We start from the raw sequence: 16,425 nt of genomic DNA, 5'->3' as shown, positions 1-16,425 counted from the left end.
TGTTTGATGAAGACTCAGATAATAGTAAAAATTTTCAGAATTTTCTGGTCTGGCTACATCATAATGAAATTTGACCAGTGACATTCCTGCTATTAGCTCAGCTGGTAGGATCTCTGTATGTATTAGCAATCTCTCGCTATGTCCTACTTTTTTGCAAAGAAAGCACACCTTTATACCCCAGTTAATCCATCGATTAAGGCGTCTTAAGTTTTCTGCAGATAAATTTTGAAAAATTGCTGAAAACAATAGGTAAGAAAGCACAAGTAATTTTAAAAGAAGAATGCGTGCGTTAAGAGGAATTTGATGGCTTATTAGGTATATTGATCTTATAGCATAAGCAACCTTGTTTAAGGCTATCCAGCTGCACATCGAAATTGAGGTTCCCGTAAATTTGAAAACCAGGGGAAAATACGGGTTGAAATAAACTCCTCCGTCTTTTATTCTTTAAATTAACCGAAATTTAAATTTCAGTTCAAACCATGAAGTTCTGCTTCCTCAGCATGTTAGGTCATCCGTACACTTAAGAGCCTACAAAGACTCAAAGGGAGCAACTCATAGACTTACTAATGCCCTCATGCTGTACCTGTTTATACCTTCCTATTACGAAAAAGCAAATAACTCAAGCGAGCGAAAGAATAATCTAGAACAAATTATCAAAACGGAAAGCAAAAATTGGGTTGTTTCAAATTTCCACAAAGAGCAATTCATTACGGAACAACAGCTCAAGAAAACGGAACAGCAAAAGGTTTGAATTGTTCGGTGGTAAGGGGCAAAGCGTGATAAGTAAAATACTCAAAACAAAGTACGGATCATCATTGTATGTCTGACATTTCATTGATTGTAATAACAAAAGTGAGAAACAAGTGGATCACAAGTAAACAAAAAGCAAATAAGTACTAGTTTTTAGCATCTCGTGATTTGACAGCACAGCTGCATTGTGGTTATAGAGGAGCTCTCAATTATTTAATTGTCAATCGAATTGTATTTCACAAAAAAATGACATTTTAACTTTGATATCAGCAGCAATATTTTTCACTGGCAGGTATGTATTTCGTAATTTAGAGAGAGTCCCCTGTTCGACATTCGTTTGCGTTGGCTAATCGTCAATTTGGCAAAGTAATGCTTCAAATTTCCTTGTCTTAAAAGACCTGCTTCGACAATCAAAGAATACACGAATAAACATACTCGGACTTATTCCAACACGTTTTGGTCGGCTAGAATCAAACAGCACTCAAAAGGTTATTATTATGGCGACCTTCAAACTTTTCCTAATCAATACAAACAGTGGAACAACTAACAGCCTAGAAAGGTTACAATAGTAATCTTGATTGCAATAGCTCGAAAAGGCAGTAGTCATAGGGGGTTCAGTGCAATAGTCGAAATCTGTCTTCGTGAGGTATGTAAAGTCAAATAATCATGGAGTATTCAAACACTGATATTCCCGTTAGGATTTTGAAACCATTGCAATCGCAGCTAACAATAGATATACAGTGAGGATATTAAATTTCGGTACTTAATGGTGGAGTAAACAAACTTGGAAAATGCCTATAGCCGAAAAATGCCTTGAGAAATATGGAGCTGTTTAATTAAGAAGACAGATTTCGGATTCGGAGATGTCGGTTGCATAAACAAAGTTCAAACAGTAACTTAAAAGTTAGTCAAGGTTCTTTCATGATTTACTAATTTCATGCAGTTTGTGCATCTTCTGCAGGTACTTGTTGTTTGAAATATTCTTTGCCTGCATCATTTACAATGCAGATATGATGAAGATCTCTGAAGAACTCGTTGTAGTCCGTAGCGTACCCTACGATGAAATGATCTGGGATCTTGAACCCCAAAAAGTCTGGCCAGTACTTGAGCTCTCCGCTCTTCCTTTTGTCGGTGTTCTTCAACAACAAGCATGCCACCAGCAGTCTAGCCGGTTTGTAGTCCTTCAGAGTGTTCAAAAGGGTCTCCATTGTTCGACCTGAACAAAATAGGGTACCTTCAAGTAGGGCAACTTCGAGTACAAACTGTCAGCACCATACTATTTGTTCAAATAGGAGCAGCGAAATACTTATGGACTTAGGATCTTATTGAGGCAGGTATCTCTGTAGATGAAACTCAAAAGGGATCTACGCCTACAATAGCTGCTCTAAACAATGAATTTATGCATCCACAGCATTGATAACGCTGAAATGTACACTTAGAGTTTGTGTACACTTTGTTTGTGGACGATTTCATCTCTTCAACTCATAAAATAACACTCGAAAAAAGATCAAATGAAGAAGCAAGATAAGCACTAGTTTGGCAAATAATTTGATTCTTTTCTGTTATCAAAAAATTGTTTTTTTTTTAACAGAAACGTTATCAATTAAGTAAGCAGCACTCAGTTATAAAACAAACGTCAAGGCCTACAGAGATCACTGTTGGGTCATAATAGATCCGTTCTCAGGTGTCTCTGAGTAAAAAGATAAAGATATAATTAAAAACCCATCAGATTCATAGAAAATGTGGTTGACAATAAAAAAAAACTTAGGTAATGATAATTTACGCTTCAACTGGAATGCATTTGAGCCAGTCGGGATCAGACGAACTTAATCGGTTAGATGATTGCACAAGTTGATGACGACCGAAATGGAAAAGTTGGTTCTTTCTCATTATAGCCCCCCCCCCCCCATTAAGGTATAATTACCATAATTGGAGGAGGCTATCTGACAACTAATCCGGGGGGGGGGGGGGGGGGGCTAGAATTGGAAAGACCCGAAAAGGTTACAAGAAATGGCAGTAAGTTGTTGCTGATCAGAAACAGTGAGTACTCGAAAAACTTAACTGATGGCATCAATAAAAAACTGAAGAAAAAAGGTCGAGCACCAATATAGCCCATCTCTCAAAAACCCAATTTTACTCTCGAGAGGATTCCATTTAACTTTAAATGTGCAATATAACATTTTTCAACGAGCGGTTACGGTTGAACGTTTTCATACGTGATAAAGACTACAACGACTACCACATTTAGTTCATTAAAGGAGAATAAACTCAGATACCAAAACCAGCTGTGATTGTTAGATTGCAAAATGTAACGAATGTAAGAGATTGCGAAACAATTAAGCTGCATATAGAGATCTTATTGAAACATTCCTTACAAAAATCTCTTGTCTAATCTACAAATTGTCCGAGATCACCGCGAATGAGTGGTATTGCGCATACAGCAAACAAATCTCCAATTTTTGTCAAGCGTACTTCTGCAAGAGTTGAAAATTGATTGATTGATTGATTTAAATTCAGATGGTAGACGATACAGAGTACTTTATACAGAGTATTAAGTTTAATCAATTTACCACCTTGGACACCATACGAGTCAAAAGGCTCTACAAGAGGTGCCCAGAGAAAAAAAGTGCAATACCTAATAAAACATATCGAAAACATCTTTATTATCCAAATAATATGCCCTAAGTTTAGTTCGAATCGAAAAAATTTCTTTTTTAGCTACTTGTTTGGGTAATAGACTTTCTTTAGCAAGGTAGTTGAACATTTTTATTATTGAAAATCTCAAAGATTTCTTCTGAGTCTGTGTTTTGACTTTTGGCAGAGGGATGAGTGACTTAATGGATGCCCGCGTGTTTGGCCTGTTACTCTCAACATCAAGAAAATTCAGAGGAGAAACTTTTGCAATCTGATCCAGGATCTCTTTTACAAGAGCGTCAAAATATAAATCAAAAACTGACAGCACGTTTTAACGCTTGAAAAGATAGCATACATGGTCTCCTCTCTTCTTGAAAAAGATAGTTTTTAAAATGCGTTTTTGTAGACAAAAAAAGAACTGAGTTTTGTTTTTTTTGCCGAACCGTAAGCTAAAATTCCATACGATATCATTGGTTTGGCATAACTATTATACATTTGTAATAGAAAAGTTTTCGAGAAAAAGTTTCTTGCTCGGAACAGCATTCCGTTGAATTTTGCTAATTTTTTTCCAACATGTTCAATGTGTAGATCAAAATTTAGATGCTTATCAATGAACACTCCTAGATATTTGAATGAAACTACTTCTTCAAGCACTTCGCCTAATAGCAGATATTTGATTTTTGTACATTCCGGCCAAAACCCACAATTTTACAATTCTTACTGTTAATGACAAGTTTGTTTCTTGAACACCAATTTTCAATCTTTTCCAGGTTATTATTGAGCTCTTCCCCAATTTCCAAATTTTTGCCTGATGTTAACATTGTGTCGTCTGCAAACAGTGCCACTTTTGAACTATCTTGAACAATTTGAGGCAGATCATTGATCAACAAAAGAAACAGCAACGGCCCAAAATTGATCCTTGTGGAACACCTACATTAATTTCAAATTTTTTCGATTCTTTTGATCTGTGGACTACAAATTGTTTTCTATCTGACAGGAATGAAGCAATGAGTGTATTCATTTTTCCTCGAAAGCCTAGATTTTGTAATTTTTTCAATAGGTGAATGATCAATTGTGTCAAATGCCTTTTGAAAATCAATGAAGCAAGCGAAACCTATTTTTTGTGATTCAATAACATTTCGCAACAGTTCTGTAACTGATGCGATAGCGTGTGCGCATGAGCGTTTTGGCCGGAATCCGGACTGTTCGTTTGAGAAAAGTTGATGTTTTTCGAGGAATTCAACCATCCATGTATTCAAGACTTTTTCAAACACTTTGCTTAGGGATGACAAAAGACTAATTGGTCGATAGTTTGAAGGGTTTTCAAAATTTCCAATTTTATGTAGAGGAATTACCTTAGCTGTTTTAAGACAAACCGGAAAAAATCCATCTTGAAGGCTCCTATTTATCAGTTTAGCCACATGATAGCTGACTACTGAAGCTACTAGTTTATTACTGATCCCATCATGACCCGCTGTGCTTTTGTTTTCTAATGAACTTATTATGTTGAAAATTTCCTTAGTGTCAACGGGAAATAAAAAAGTTTTGTGACATGGTAAACCTGGCTCACTGTCTACATTGTGAAAATTTGTGTTACTCATTTTCTTCCCCACGTTGATAAAAAAGTGATTAAATTCTTCCACATCAATGTCTATTACTTGTTTTTTCCTTTGCCCTAGAAATTCCTTGAACAATTTAATTTTTTGTGCTGGGCTAACTGATAGTCAGTTTTTGATCAAAGTGCTGTTTGCGAGCATTTCGCACTTCATTTGTTACTAAATTACGTAATTGCTTGAACCGGACTTCATTTTTACTATTTGGGTGAGATATGAGTGTATCATGAGCACGATCTCTCTTTCTAATAAGATTCTTTAACCTGTTTGTCATCCAACCGTTTTTGAAGATTTTATTCTTCGTAATTGGACATTTATCATCAAAAACTTGTAGAGTGATTGAACTTAGTTCACACCAAGAACTTTCAAGATCATAATCATTCATGTTGTTTAATCTATGTTGGAGAATGAAGAGGAAGTTCAAATAATTCTGTTCATTCTCAAAAAATTTAAAATTACGACTGTAATAAAATTCATTAGATTGAGAGCTAGAGACTGAAAAATCAAATTCATAAAGTAGAGCGTAATGATCGCTGAAAGTCCATTTCGGGTTTGATACTTCTTTCGATTGTTTCAACAACATATGATCGATATATTTGCTCGTGAACTTAGTTACTCTTGTGAGTAGTGGAAAAACAGGGAAATGAAACACCACTAAAATTTTGTTTTATTTCCTAACACTATCACAGGAAACCAGCCACCAGCAAAATTTGTCCCTTTCTCCTAACGCTAATCGCGAACGTCGAGCAGGAACAAATTTTGCTGCTTGCTGGTTTCCTTGTTTTATCCACTACTACATATTCACTCTAAGTCTAACATTAAAATATGAAGTGTTTTAATTCTAGAAAAAAAATAATATACAACTCACCAAAATTTTTGTTTTATTTCCTAACACTAATCACAGGAAATTAACCAACACTAAAAATTGTTCCTAACATCAATCCATGAAGTGGTTGGGGAAGGGCAAGCCTTGTTTCACCAACCAAGACCGAAGGTCCTTCCACCAATCCATCAATAAAAAACTACATGACAGATAAATTAATATTATACTTATAAACATGCTCCTTGAATTGATTTCTAGTATGGCCATATCTGTATCTATGAAGATAAATACACAATCTACACTTAGCATTTCTAAATCTATAGTAAGAAATATGTTTATTAACCCCACACATACAACATGTTAAATATAAATTCTTATCATTATAATGTTTTCCTAAATGTTCAATATAATCCTTTACTTTGACTACATTCTCACATATATAACAAGAATATTCTAATTCTTTACAATTATCACAACACTCTTTCCAAGGCTTATTTTTACACTTATCACACTTCATTTTTTACTTTCGAAAAATTATTTTTTTTTATAATTTTCCCTAATAAAATACACCATGTCTCGTTCAACTAACAGTAATGTAAACCTTTGTGATATAAATGATTTATCCTTTGGTTCAAGGAAGGATTTTCTCAAACACACTTTAACAAACCAGCACCAGAAAAGAGCTAGGGATATTATTATGGATCTTGATGAAGCTGAAACTAAAACTAAACCTAAAGCCGAAGATGGTAATATATACTCTAAAATTAGGTATGAGTGTAAAGAATGTCATGAAGAATTTAGGAATAAAATAGCTCTAACTACTCACTCATATAGTCATAATCGTAAGTATCTAGAAAACACAGAAGACTTTGATATAAACTCCAGTCAGAACATGAAAGAATTTTATATTACTGATAAAGGGGGGAATTACATCAAAGATATAGATGAAGCAACTAATTACTCTTTAGAAGAAATTAAAAACTGCTATCAGCTTCGTAGAGTTAAGAGTTTTAAATATAAGATTACAGTCGAGTGTGATTATAAGAAGAGAACCAAAGAAGACGTTAAGATTGCAAAAATATTTTTCAATACTGACTACATTAATAATAATGCGATTTATGAAAATGGAGACTTCGCGGATTGGCTAAACTTCGAAAAGGAAACATATGAAGGTTATGGTTATGATTTCGAGTTTCTTGGAATAAGAAGTATTCAATTAAACATTGAACCAACTAAAGCATCTATTGGTAGCTATATAGATTTACCAGCTGATCTCAAAAACTCTAAATCGATATTAAATATACGCAATTCCAAATACAACTGCTTGCAACTAACTGTTACTGCTTGGCTATATCCAGTCATAGTTAATGCAACACGTGAAAGTAAATATGTAGATAAACTAATTGAACCAAAACAACAATATGAAGATGACTTTGGATATATATTAATACAGAAATTATACAATATTAATATTTGGTTATACACACCTTGTGGTGGGGGTAAAGTAGAATTGTTTAAACCAGTGGATGACTTTAATAAAGATAGAAACGATGTAAGAATACTAGTTTGGGGGGATGGTACTACAGAACACTGTGCTCTAATTAAAAACATAGAAACCTTGTTAGATCGACCAAATAGAATGAATCAAAAATTCTATTACTGTGATAGATGTACATATTGGTTTGATTCAAAAACTAAATATGACAAACATGAATGCAACAACTCATTCAAACCAGAGATTGTTTGTCCTAAGAAAAAACATATTACTTTTATAAATGAACACAAACATCAGAATATAAAAAATACTATAACTGCCGATATAGAATGTTGCATTGTTGAAGTCTCAACTAATGATTGTAAATATGTAATAGCTGAATATATTCCAATAGCTGTGGGTTACACCTGGCAAGGTAACTTCAAGCACTACTTCGGTCTTGATTGTATCAAAAGATTTGCTAGAGATCTATTAGAGATAGAAACAGAAAACAATTTCAAACATAATGAAAAGATGATATTCACAGAAGAAGATAAATTATACCATGAAACTAATAACACTTGTCATATCTGCAGCAAAACATGTATTAATTCGCGAAGCGGTTACACCGATAAAGTAAGAGATCATTGTCATGAAATTGGTAAATATAGAGGACCAGCATGTAAGATATGTAATCTGAGGTATAAACAACAAAACTTCATTCCTGTAATATTCCATAATGGCTCTGGCTATGACTTCAACTTACTATACAGTGAACTCTTCAAACAGAATAATGATAAAAGAAAAGTAGATAACATACCACTAGCTGCTGGTAAGTCTAAGATGTTTAGCATTGGTTGTCTCAAATTCTTAGATAGTCATAAAACTGGTAAAGATCTAACTATAGAGTATTCACAGAACGATGTGGAAATATTAGACTATTGCATGAATGAATATGTTAAACTAAGTATGAAAGAATTCAAGCTCAACCCACTACATTATGTAAGTCTCCCAGGTTATAGTTTTGATTGTTGGTTAATGTCAAGCGGTTTAACATTAGATACATTACAAGATAAACAAATGCTAGATGATTTTGTTGGAGCAAAGAGAGGCGGTATATGTGGAATAATGGGTGATAGATATATAGATAGGCAAAGCCGCTTCGCGGATAACAGTGATGGTAAGACCATATGGTACATCGATGCAAACAACCTATATGGTTATGCAATGATGCAAAAGTTACCTTATAGGGACTTCCAGTTTATTTCTACTACTCTTGATACAATATTGAATACTCCAGATGATAGTAATCATGGTTACTATATAAATTGTGATATTGATTATACTAATGAATGTGAAGAGAGAACAGAACAGTTAGCACTAATGCCTAATAAGAGAAAGATAAATGATAATGAATTAGGTTACAGAGAAAGAGATGGAGGCAAGGCAAGATCCGCGAAGCGGTTACACCGATCAGAGAAATTAATCTTAGACCAAAACAACAAAACAGAATATATGGTTCATTATAGGATGTTAAAGTTCTATGTTAAGATGGGAGTAAAGGTAACAAAAATACATAGAGTAATTAAATTTAAACAAGACTATATATGTAGAGATTATATACAAAACAACACAAATAAAAGAGCAACAGCTAAAACTGAAGCAGAGAAGGATGTAAGGAAATTAATGAATAACTCCCTATATGGAAGAATGTGCATGAATCCTCTACACTTCCTTCAAAGCAAGTTCTTGCATGATGAAGAAAAGATAATGAAAAGTGTAAGTAAACCAACATTTAAGAATATAACTAGATAGAGATTATAGCCAAATAGAATATATAAAGAAAAAAATAGAATATAGCTCACCTGTATATGTGGGAGTAACAATACTCAAACTTAGCAAATTACACATGTATGATGTATTCTATAATATTTTACAACCATCCCTCAAAGATCTAACACTTCACTATATGGATACAGACAGTTTTGTATTAAGTTATAGTGAAGGTAAAGTTAGTGATGAGCATATGGATCTATCCAATCTCGAAAAACCAATCAAGACAAATAATAAAGTCCCCGGCAAGTTTAAGCACGAGCTTGGGAGTAGGATTATTGAGGAATTTATAGTCTTAACACCTAAGACTTATAGTTTGGTTACCCACGGGCAGAGCCCGTTTAAAGATAGCCCTAAGAATACTAAAGAAAAGGAATAAAGAAGCATAATAATGCTAAACATGACGAGTATTATGATGCATTAATGAATAATATACGGAGAACAGTAGATGAATGTAGAATACAAAAAGTTGGTAATAACATGACAACAACAAAAACAACTAAGATTAGTTTAAATATATTTGATGATAAAAGGTTTTATGTAAATAACATTAAAAGTTATCCTCACGATGAGAATCTATATCTATTCAAAAGAGATCTAGTAAATAAAATCTGTGAAGCATATTTAAATTTAAACAAAGACCTACTTATAAATAATATTAAAAAGCTAACCATTAATGATGATAGAAAGTTAATCCTTGCTGCAATTACACTATATAATGATTTATTATAATTATAAAAAATGACTAAACTAGATAAACTTATAGAATTAAACAATCTAGAAAAACAAAACAGAAGAAATAGATTAGACGATAAATTAAAACAACAAGAGTATTATGGTGAAATAGAAGAGTTATTTGATCCTTTAACTAAAACACTAAATGCAAACAATGAACAGAATCTAGCATTAAGTGAACAAACATTAAGAGCAATAGATTGGCAAAATCAAGAGTTATATAAACAAACTAAGATGATCAGTGAAACTGCTTCGCAGATTGGTGAAACTGCTTCGAAGATCGAGCAAGTTGGTTCCCAGTTTAATGAAGCTTTAATGAAGTCCAATGGCAAAGCTGTAGAGGAAGCTCGAGATAAACCAGGAATGTTAGTAGATAAAGACACGGCTCAAATTATTAATTTGATGTCAGTTCAATCTAATCCCCAATTAAAGTTAAAGTTCGGAAATTTAGATATTGGTGAATTTGAAATGAATGGTGTTAAACTAATTTACCAAGAAAATTCATTTATAGTTAAGGATAATATATATGAGTTGTCAGATGAATTTATAAACTTTCTTACTAACCCTAATATAAAACATGGTGAAATCAAGGAAGATGAAAACAAAATAAAAAGGTTTTTAAAGGATATTAGATATGATTTACGAAAAGGGGATAAAAGTGCTAGATATAGAACAATAAAACGTATAATGGGGGCAAAAGATGATGTATATGGTAGGGGACTAAATAGCAACCCAAATAATTTAATAGAAAGACTAGAATTATTAATACTAGAAACAAAAGCTGGTCATGATGGATTATATGACGAAATGCTAGATATATCTAAGCAACTATTATCTATGAATATTATTAATCAAGAACAACTAGATAATTTTGTTTTTAACTATGGTAAATAAAGGGTAAACCTGACTACGCGCATAATGATGGATAAACAACAACAACATCTCCTAGCTAAAGAAGTATTTAGTCCTCAAATGACAAAGTTTAGAAGAGAAAGAATAATACCATTATATAAAGACGAAACATGGTCAGCTGATTTAATTGATAAGTCATCTTTAAGTAAATACAATAATAATTATAAGTTTATATTAACAGTTATAGATATATTCACAAAATATGCATGGGCTATTCCATTAAAGAATAAATCTGGTTTATCTATAGCTAATGGCTTTAAATTAGTATTAGGCGAAAATCCACACGGTGGCTCTGAAAGTAGAAAACCAGAAAAGTTATGGGTAGATAGAGGTAGTGAATTTTACAATAAAACATTTAAATCTTTACTTAAAGAATATGGAACCGGCAAAGCCGCTTCAGGGATAGAACTATATTCTACTTATAGTGATTTAAAAGCTGTGTTTATAGAGAGATTCGATAGAACATTATTACACATAATAAATAAACCTATGTTCATCAATGGTGCTGGTAATTGGGTAAATATATTAAATGATGCAGTCTTAACATATAACAATAACATTCATTCAACAATTAATATGACACCAGTTGATGCTTCTAATAATCCTGATAAGGTTAAATACACTTTTAATTTTAAGAATATTAAGCCAAAATTTAAAGTTGGTGATTATGTTAGAAACGCAGATAAACGTAATATCTTCTCTAAAAGTTACACTTCTAATTGGAATAGAGAACTGTTTAAAGTTAATGAAGTTCTAAAAACACAACCACCAACATATAAAAAAGAAGATATTAATGGAGAGATAATAGAAGGTAAATATTACGAACAGGAATTATTAAAATCCGAGTTTGACTTTGAATCTAATAATAAAGTTTTAGAATCATTAAATATAGATATTTCTTAATATAAATAATGACAAGAAATAGATTTAACCAGGCTAAAAATCAATTAGGGAACTCACTTCTCGGATTAACATCAACAAACAACCTAACACTAAGTAAGGCTCGTGGGTTATTCCTAGAAGATAATGATAATATTGACATGAAGGATACCTATAAAATTACAAATGTACATCCTCCGTTAGATGAAAAGGATGTGGTTAATAAAGAGTATTGTGACAATAACTTATTATCCTCTTCTAATAAAATAGAAATTTTAAGTAGAAACATAACTGAACTAAGAAAAGGTGATTTTGATAAAGTTACAACTAAAACATTACAACTAAATGAAACACAAGTTAATGAAAATCTAATTAAAGAATTCATTAAATCAGCAAATGAAGTCACAAATACTGTTAACTTTTGTAATAAAGTTGCTGCTGATACTATCTCTAAATATAATCAATTAAAACAAGAATTTGATAATAAGAAATTTAATCAAAATATTACTAACATACATTTAGATGATATGTTTACTAATGGTCTAAGGGAAATGAAAGAATACAGTAAATCTCTTAGAGGTGTTATAGTACAATATATAATTTCTATACTTTTACGAAGTAAGTTACTTGATAATAAAGAGCAAGATAGACTTGAGATGCATTATGGATTTAAACAAGAAGATATAACGAAAGAAATAGAAAGTTTTTTTACTAATGAAAATGAGTCAGCCAACAGCACCGAGTGAGAGCTTACTGTATCCAGATTTATCATCAGTATCGGAACGGTTGATAAACGAAAAGATTCAAGCTAATAATAAATTTAACAACAATATTAACATTATAAAAGATATTAGAAATTATTATGAAACTGAAACTAATAATTATAATAAGAAGTTAAGTAGATATAAAAATTATATTAATGTGGCTGAGATAACAGAAATACTATTATCATCAATTGCAACAACGGCAACAACAACATCAGTTGTATTAACAGGTATAGGATTACCTTATTCTATACCCACAGCTTTTGCTACAGCAACTGTTTGTGGTTCATTATCAAAAACAATCAATACTAAAATAAGAAATAAAATTAAAAAGTATTCACAAATGTATATTCTAGCTAAACAGTTTAGTGATAAATTTAATAAACTATATACTAAATCAATGAATGATAATAAAATAGATAATGATGAATATAATGAATTAGTCAAGGTATATGAGGATTATAAGAAGAACAAGAAAAATAAATTAAGTGTTTTTTTAAACTAAAGTTATTAGTTTTTAGTAATAACAATGTCTTTAGTAATAATAATATTAGTATAAATATATACCGATAATCATAATCATAACATAAATATAATATAATCATAATCATAATCAAATAATTATCTTTTCTTTGTACCTAAGTATAAACCTCTTCCTTTTTGTACTACCTTTATACCTTCACCAGTAGTTGCAAATTTAATTAAATCAGGTGCGGCTGATAAAGCAGCTCTAGGGTTTCTAGATGCCGCTGCAGTTCCTATTTTACTTGCAATCTCTAATGCTCTTATTGGATTATTAGCAACTTTCTTTCCAAAGTTAACTGTAGCTCTACCAACACTTTTAAAGAAATCTTTCAATCCCTCTGCTTCTATTGTTGCATCAGATACTGTCATTGATTTATTTCTATTACACTTAACACAATTACCTTTTAACATCTTAGTTCCTTTGGCTGAGATAACTCCTCTTATGTTATTAGTGCCACTATAATGTCTGCCACCAACACAATATGAATTGGTTTTGAACTTATTTAAAAGACTCATTTCTATATATAAAAAATAATGGAAGTTAAAAAGTATAATCCTTTTGTTGTTATGAATAAGTCTAAGTCTAAGCCTAAGACAAAGCCTAAGACTGAGTCTAAGCCTACGGGCTCTGCCCGCGAGCGAAGCTCGAAGACTAAACTTGAAGCTAGATGTTTGTCTCTAGAGAATGAAAAGAAACTAGATACTATTTATGCTAAAGGTTTTGTTAAGACTAGTAGGAAATAATGATAAGGACTTTAATTATAATTATAATTATATCTATGATATGATATCAACCATCTTATTACCATCACTACTAACACTAATAACCTTTCTAGTTAATACTAATGCATGACATATAACATCGGCAACTGCAGCACTAAAATTAAAATTAAGTTGTATTGGTTGTGGACCTATATGATCACTTTGATATCTAGTATCAAATACATATATTCTATAACTACTTTTGAATGTTCTATGATTTATATACGGTTTTATATTATATGGTAGCCCATTATAATCTTTATTAAAGCTAACAATCTCTTTAAAAGCCTCATTATAATTATTGGTACCATAATTAATATTCATTCTATCTTCAGGATAAAACTCACTACCAATCTTACAATAACATTCAGTAACATTCATTATATGAAATGTACTTGCATCATGAGTTTGTTCATTAACATTATTATTTTCAAAACCAACTATTATATATTGTGGTCTTTCCATACCACTTTCCATACCTAAACCAAACAAGAAGTTAGTAGCATTAGGTACGTTCTTATAAAATGTCTTTCTTTCATAATAACTGAAGTCTATATTATTCTTTTTATTTAATCCTTTCTGTACAATAATTCTATTATCATTACTAGGATCAATACTAGGCACACACCATGATACATCTCTAATTTCTATATTACCATCATTAGCTACTGCATCAGCACCAGCATTAATTCTATATAGAGCTCTATCATTATTATTTCTTTTTAATATTAGTTTAAATCCTAAACCATATATAATCTTTTTTAAATCATTCACAAAACCAAATACATCACTCATCTTAACCATCATATACATATCAACTCGTTCGGCAGCAGCATGATCACCTTTAAGTTGACTATCTCTATTGCCTTGATTTCTAACGAAACCACACTCATATTCATCATCAGTACTAGTTAATAACTTATACATCAATAGATTGGGATGACAATGATCTATATATTCAATAGTCCTACCACCACTAGTTTCAAGTTTGACTGAACTAAACAATGCCATCATACCATAATTAACTAATCTAATATTAGCATTATTAGCAAATACACCACCAGCATCATCTGATACAACAAACTCTATCTCTAGATATGAATCGTGTATATTTAAATGGTTCTCTTCTCTATTGAGTATGATATTAATGTTAGTATTGATTGTATTCATTGTTGCCAGATTATTTGGTTTATATTTTATAATCTTACTTTTGTGTATATCATTATTATAACCATAAGTTGCATCCAAATTAAAATCCATTTTTATTAGATAAAAAATGACTGATAACTTAATCTTATGGGAACTACAAAAGATACATGATGCTTTAACTAAAACTAAAGAAGAACACACACTTAACTTTAGAATGATAAAGCCAACAGAAAAGTTTAACTTTAGTGAACCTATACTTAATAAAACAAAATTAGGTTTAATTAGATTATCAGTTTATAACTCAGCGTTTAATGTGAATAGAATGAACAATCAACTCATATATGATACCCAAGGTGAAACATGGTCAAATACCCGTCTTTTAGGTATTACACCAGGTGCATATGAATTAAATGAAATAGCAGAATTAATAAAAGAAGAAACTAATGGTAATGTTATAATAGAAATCGATAAGAATACAATGAAAAGTTTAATGGAAGTAAAACAAGGTGCAATTAACTTTGACATAGAAAATTCAATAGCCCCATTACTAGGATTTAGAAAAATAGTTTATAATAAAGGTAAATATACATCTAAGAAAATTGTTGATATTATGGGTTTTAGTAATATTAACATTCATTGTAATGTGATATCTGGTGTTAAAGATAATGGTAAGGATACAGACATATTATATACTTTTAATCTAACTGAACCACCAGGTTACTTGATAAATATTATACCAACTAATATCTTATATCAAAATGTAACTAAAGATAGAATAGAATATATAGAGTTTCATATTAAAGATGAGCATGGAAGACCTATAGATTTTAATGGTGATGTATTAAGTTTTACTTTACATTTGATTTAGTTACAGACTTAGACTTAGACTTTACTTAGACTTAGGCTTAGACATAGTCATAGATTTAGACCTAGACTTAGACTTACACTTAAACTAAACTACAAAACTCTCCGATCCCAATTAATTCTTAGTTTACCATTAAAATTTTTATTTTTAGTTATATCAATGACAATGTAATTATAAGGCTCTTTCCATACCTTATTACATATATTAGCAAAATCATTATAACTAAGTTCCACATTATTAAAGAAATCTTGATATATAGATATGAGGGCTTTACCTCTCTGTTCAAATAAAATAAATAGATTACAGTTCTCTCTAACACTCTGCCTATCCAGAGAGAACAGGTTTTGATTAAGATATATCATATTACAATTATTATGTCTACCCCTACAAAAGTATTCATTAATAATTGGTTCTTTGGCTCTAACATCATCGAATATCATTAGTTTCTTTAAATCTTTGGGTAGTTTATCAGGAGATGGTAAATCTTTTATATCTTTAATAAATTCTACATTTGCTTTGCCATTATCAACACGTTCATCTGCGAAGCAGGTTCCCTGATATTGATCACCAGTAGGACCAATGATGTATAGCTTATCAAAATATATACTAGCTAGAAATAGTTTTTTTAATAAGAATGTCTTACCACATTCACTAGGACCAGATATTATACATCTAAAGTTATCTGGGAATTCAGCTTCAGTAATTAT

The 16,425-nt window shown here is 31.3% G+C and overlaps 1 protein-coding gene across 1 annotated transcript in view; it reads right to left on the bottom strand.

Annotated features, from left to right (window-relative positions):
• Window positions 1-733: 733 nt before the first annotated feature.
• LOC142341575 (hypoxanthine-guanine phosphoribosyltransferase-like) overlaps window positions 734-16,425 on the bottom strand; it is a 35,792-nt gene continuing 20,100 nt past the window's right edge. The window contains exon 6 of the mRNA XM_075392622.1: window positions 734-1,966. Within this exon, the coding sequence (XP_075248737.1) occupies window positions 1,686-1,966 (281 nt within the window). The 3' untranslated portion in view covers window positions 734-1,685. The remainder of the gene's footprint in view (window positions 1,967-16,425) is intronic.

This window comes from Convolutriloba macropyga, chromosome 6 (genome assembly GCF_964194025.1).
Source record: "Convolutriloba macropyga chromosome 6, txConMacr16.3, whole genome shotgun sequence".
Classification (NCBI taxonomy): domain Eukaryota; kingdom Metazoa; phylum Xenacoelomorpha; order Acoela; family Convolutidae; genus Convolutriloba; species Convolutriloba macropyga.
The sequence above is the reverse complement of the archived record's forward strand: the minus strand, read 5'-3'. Positions and strand labels throughout refer to the sequence as shown.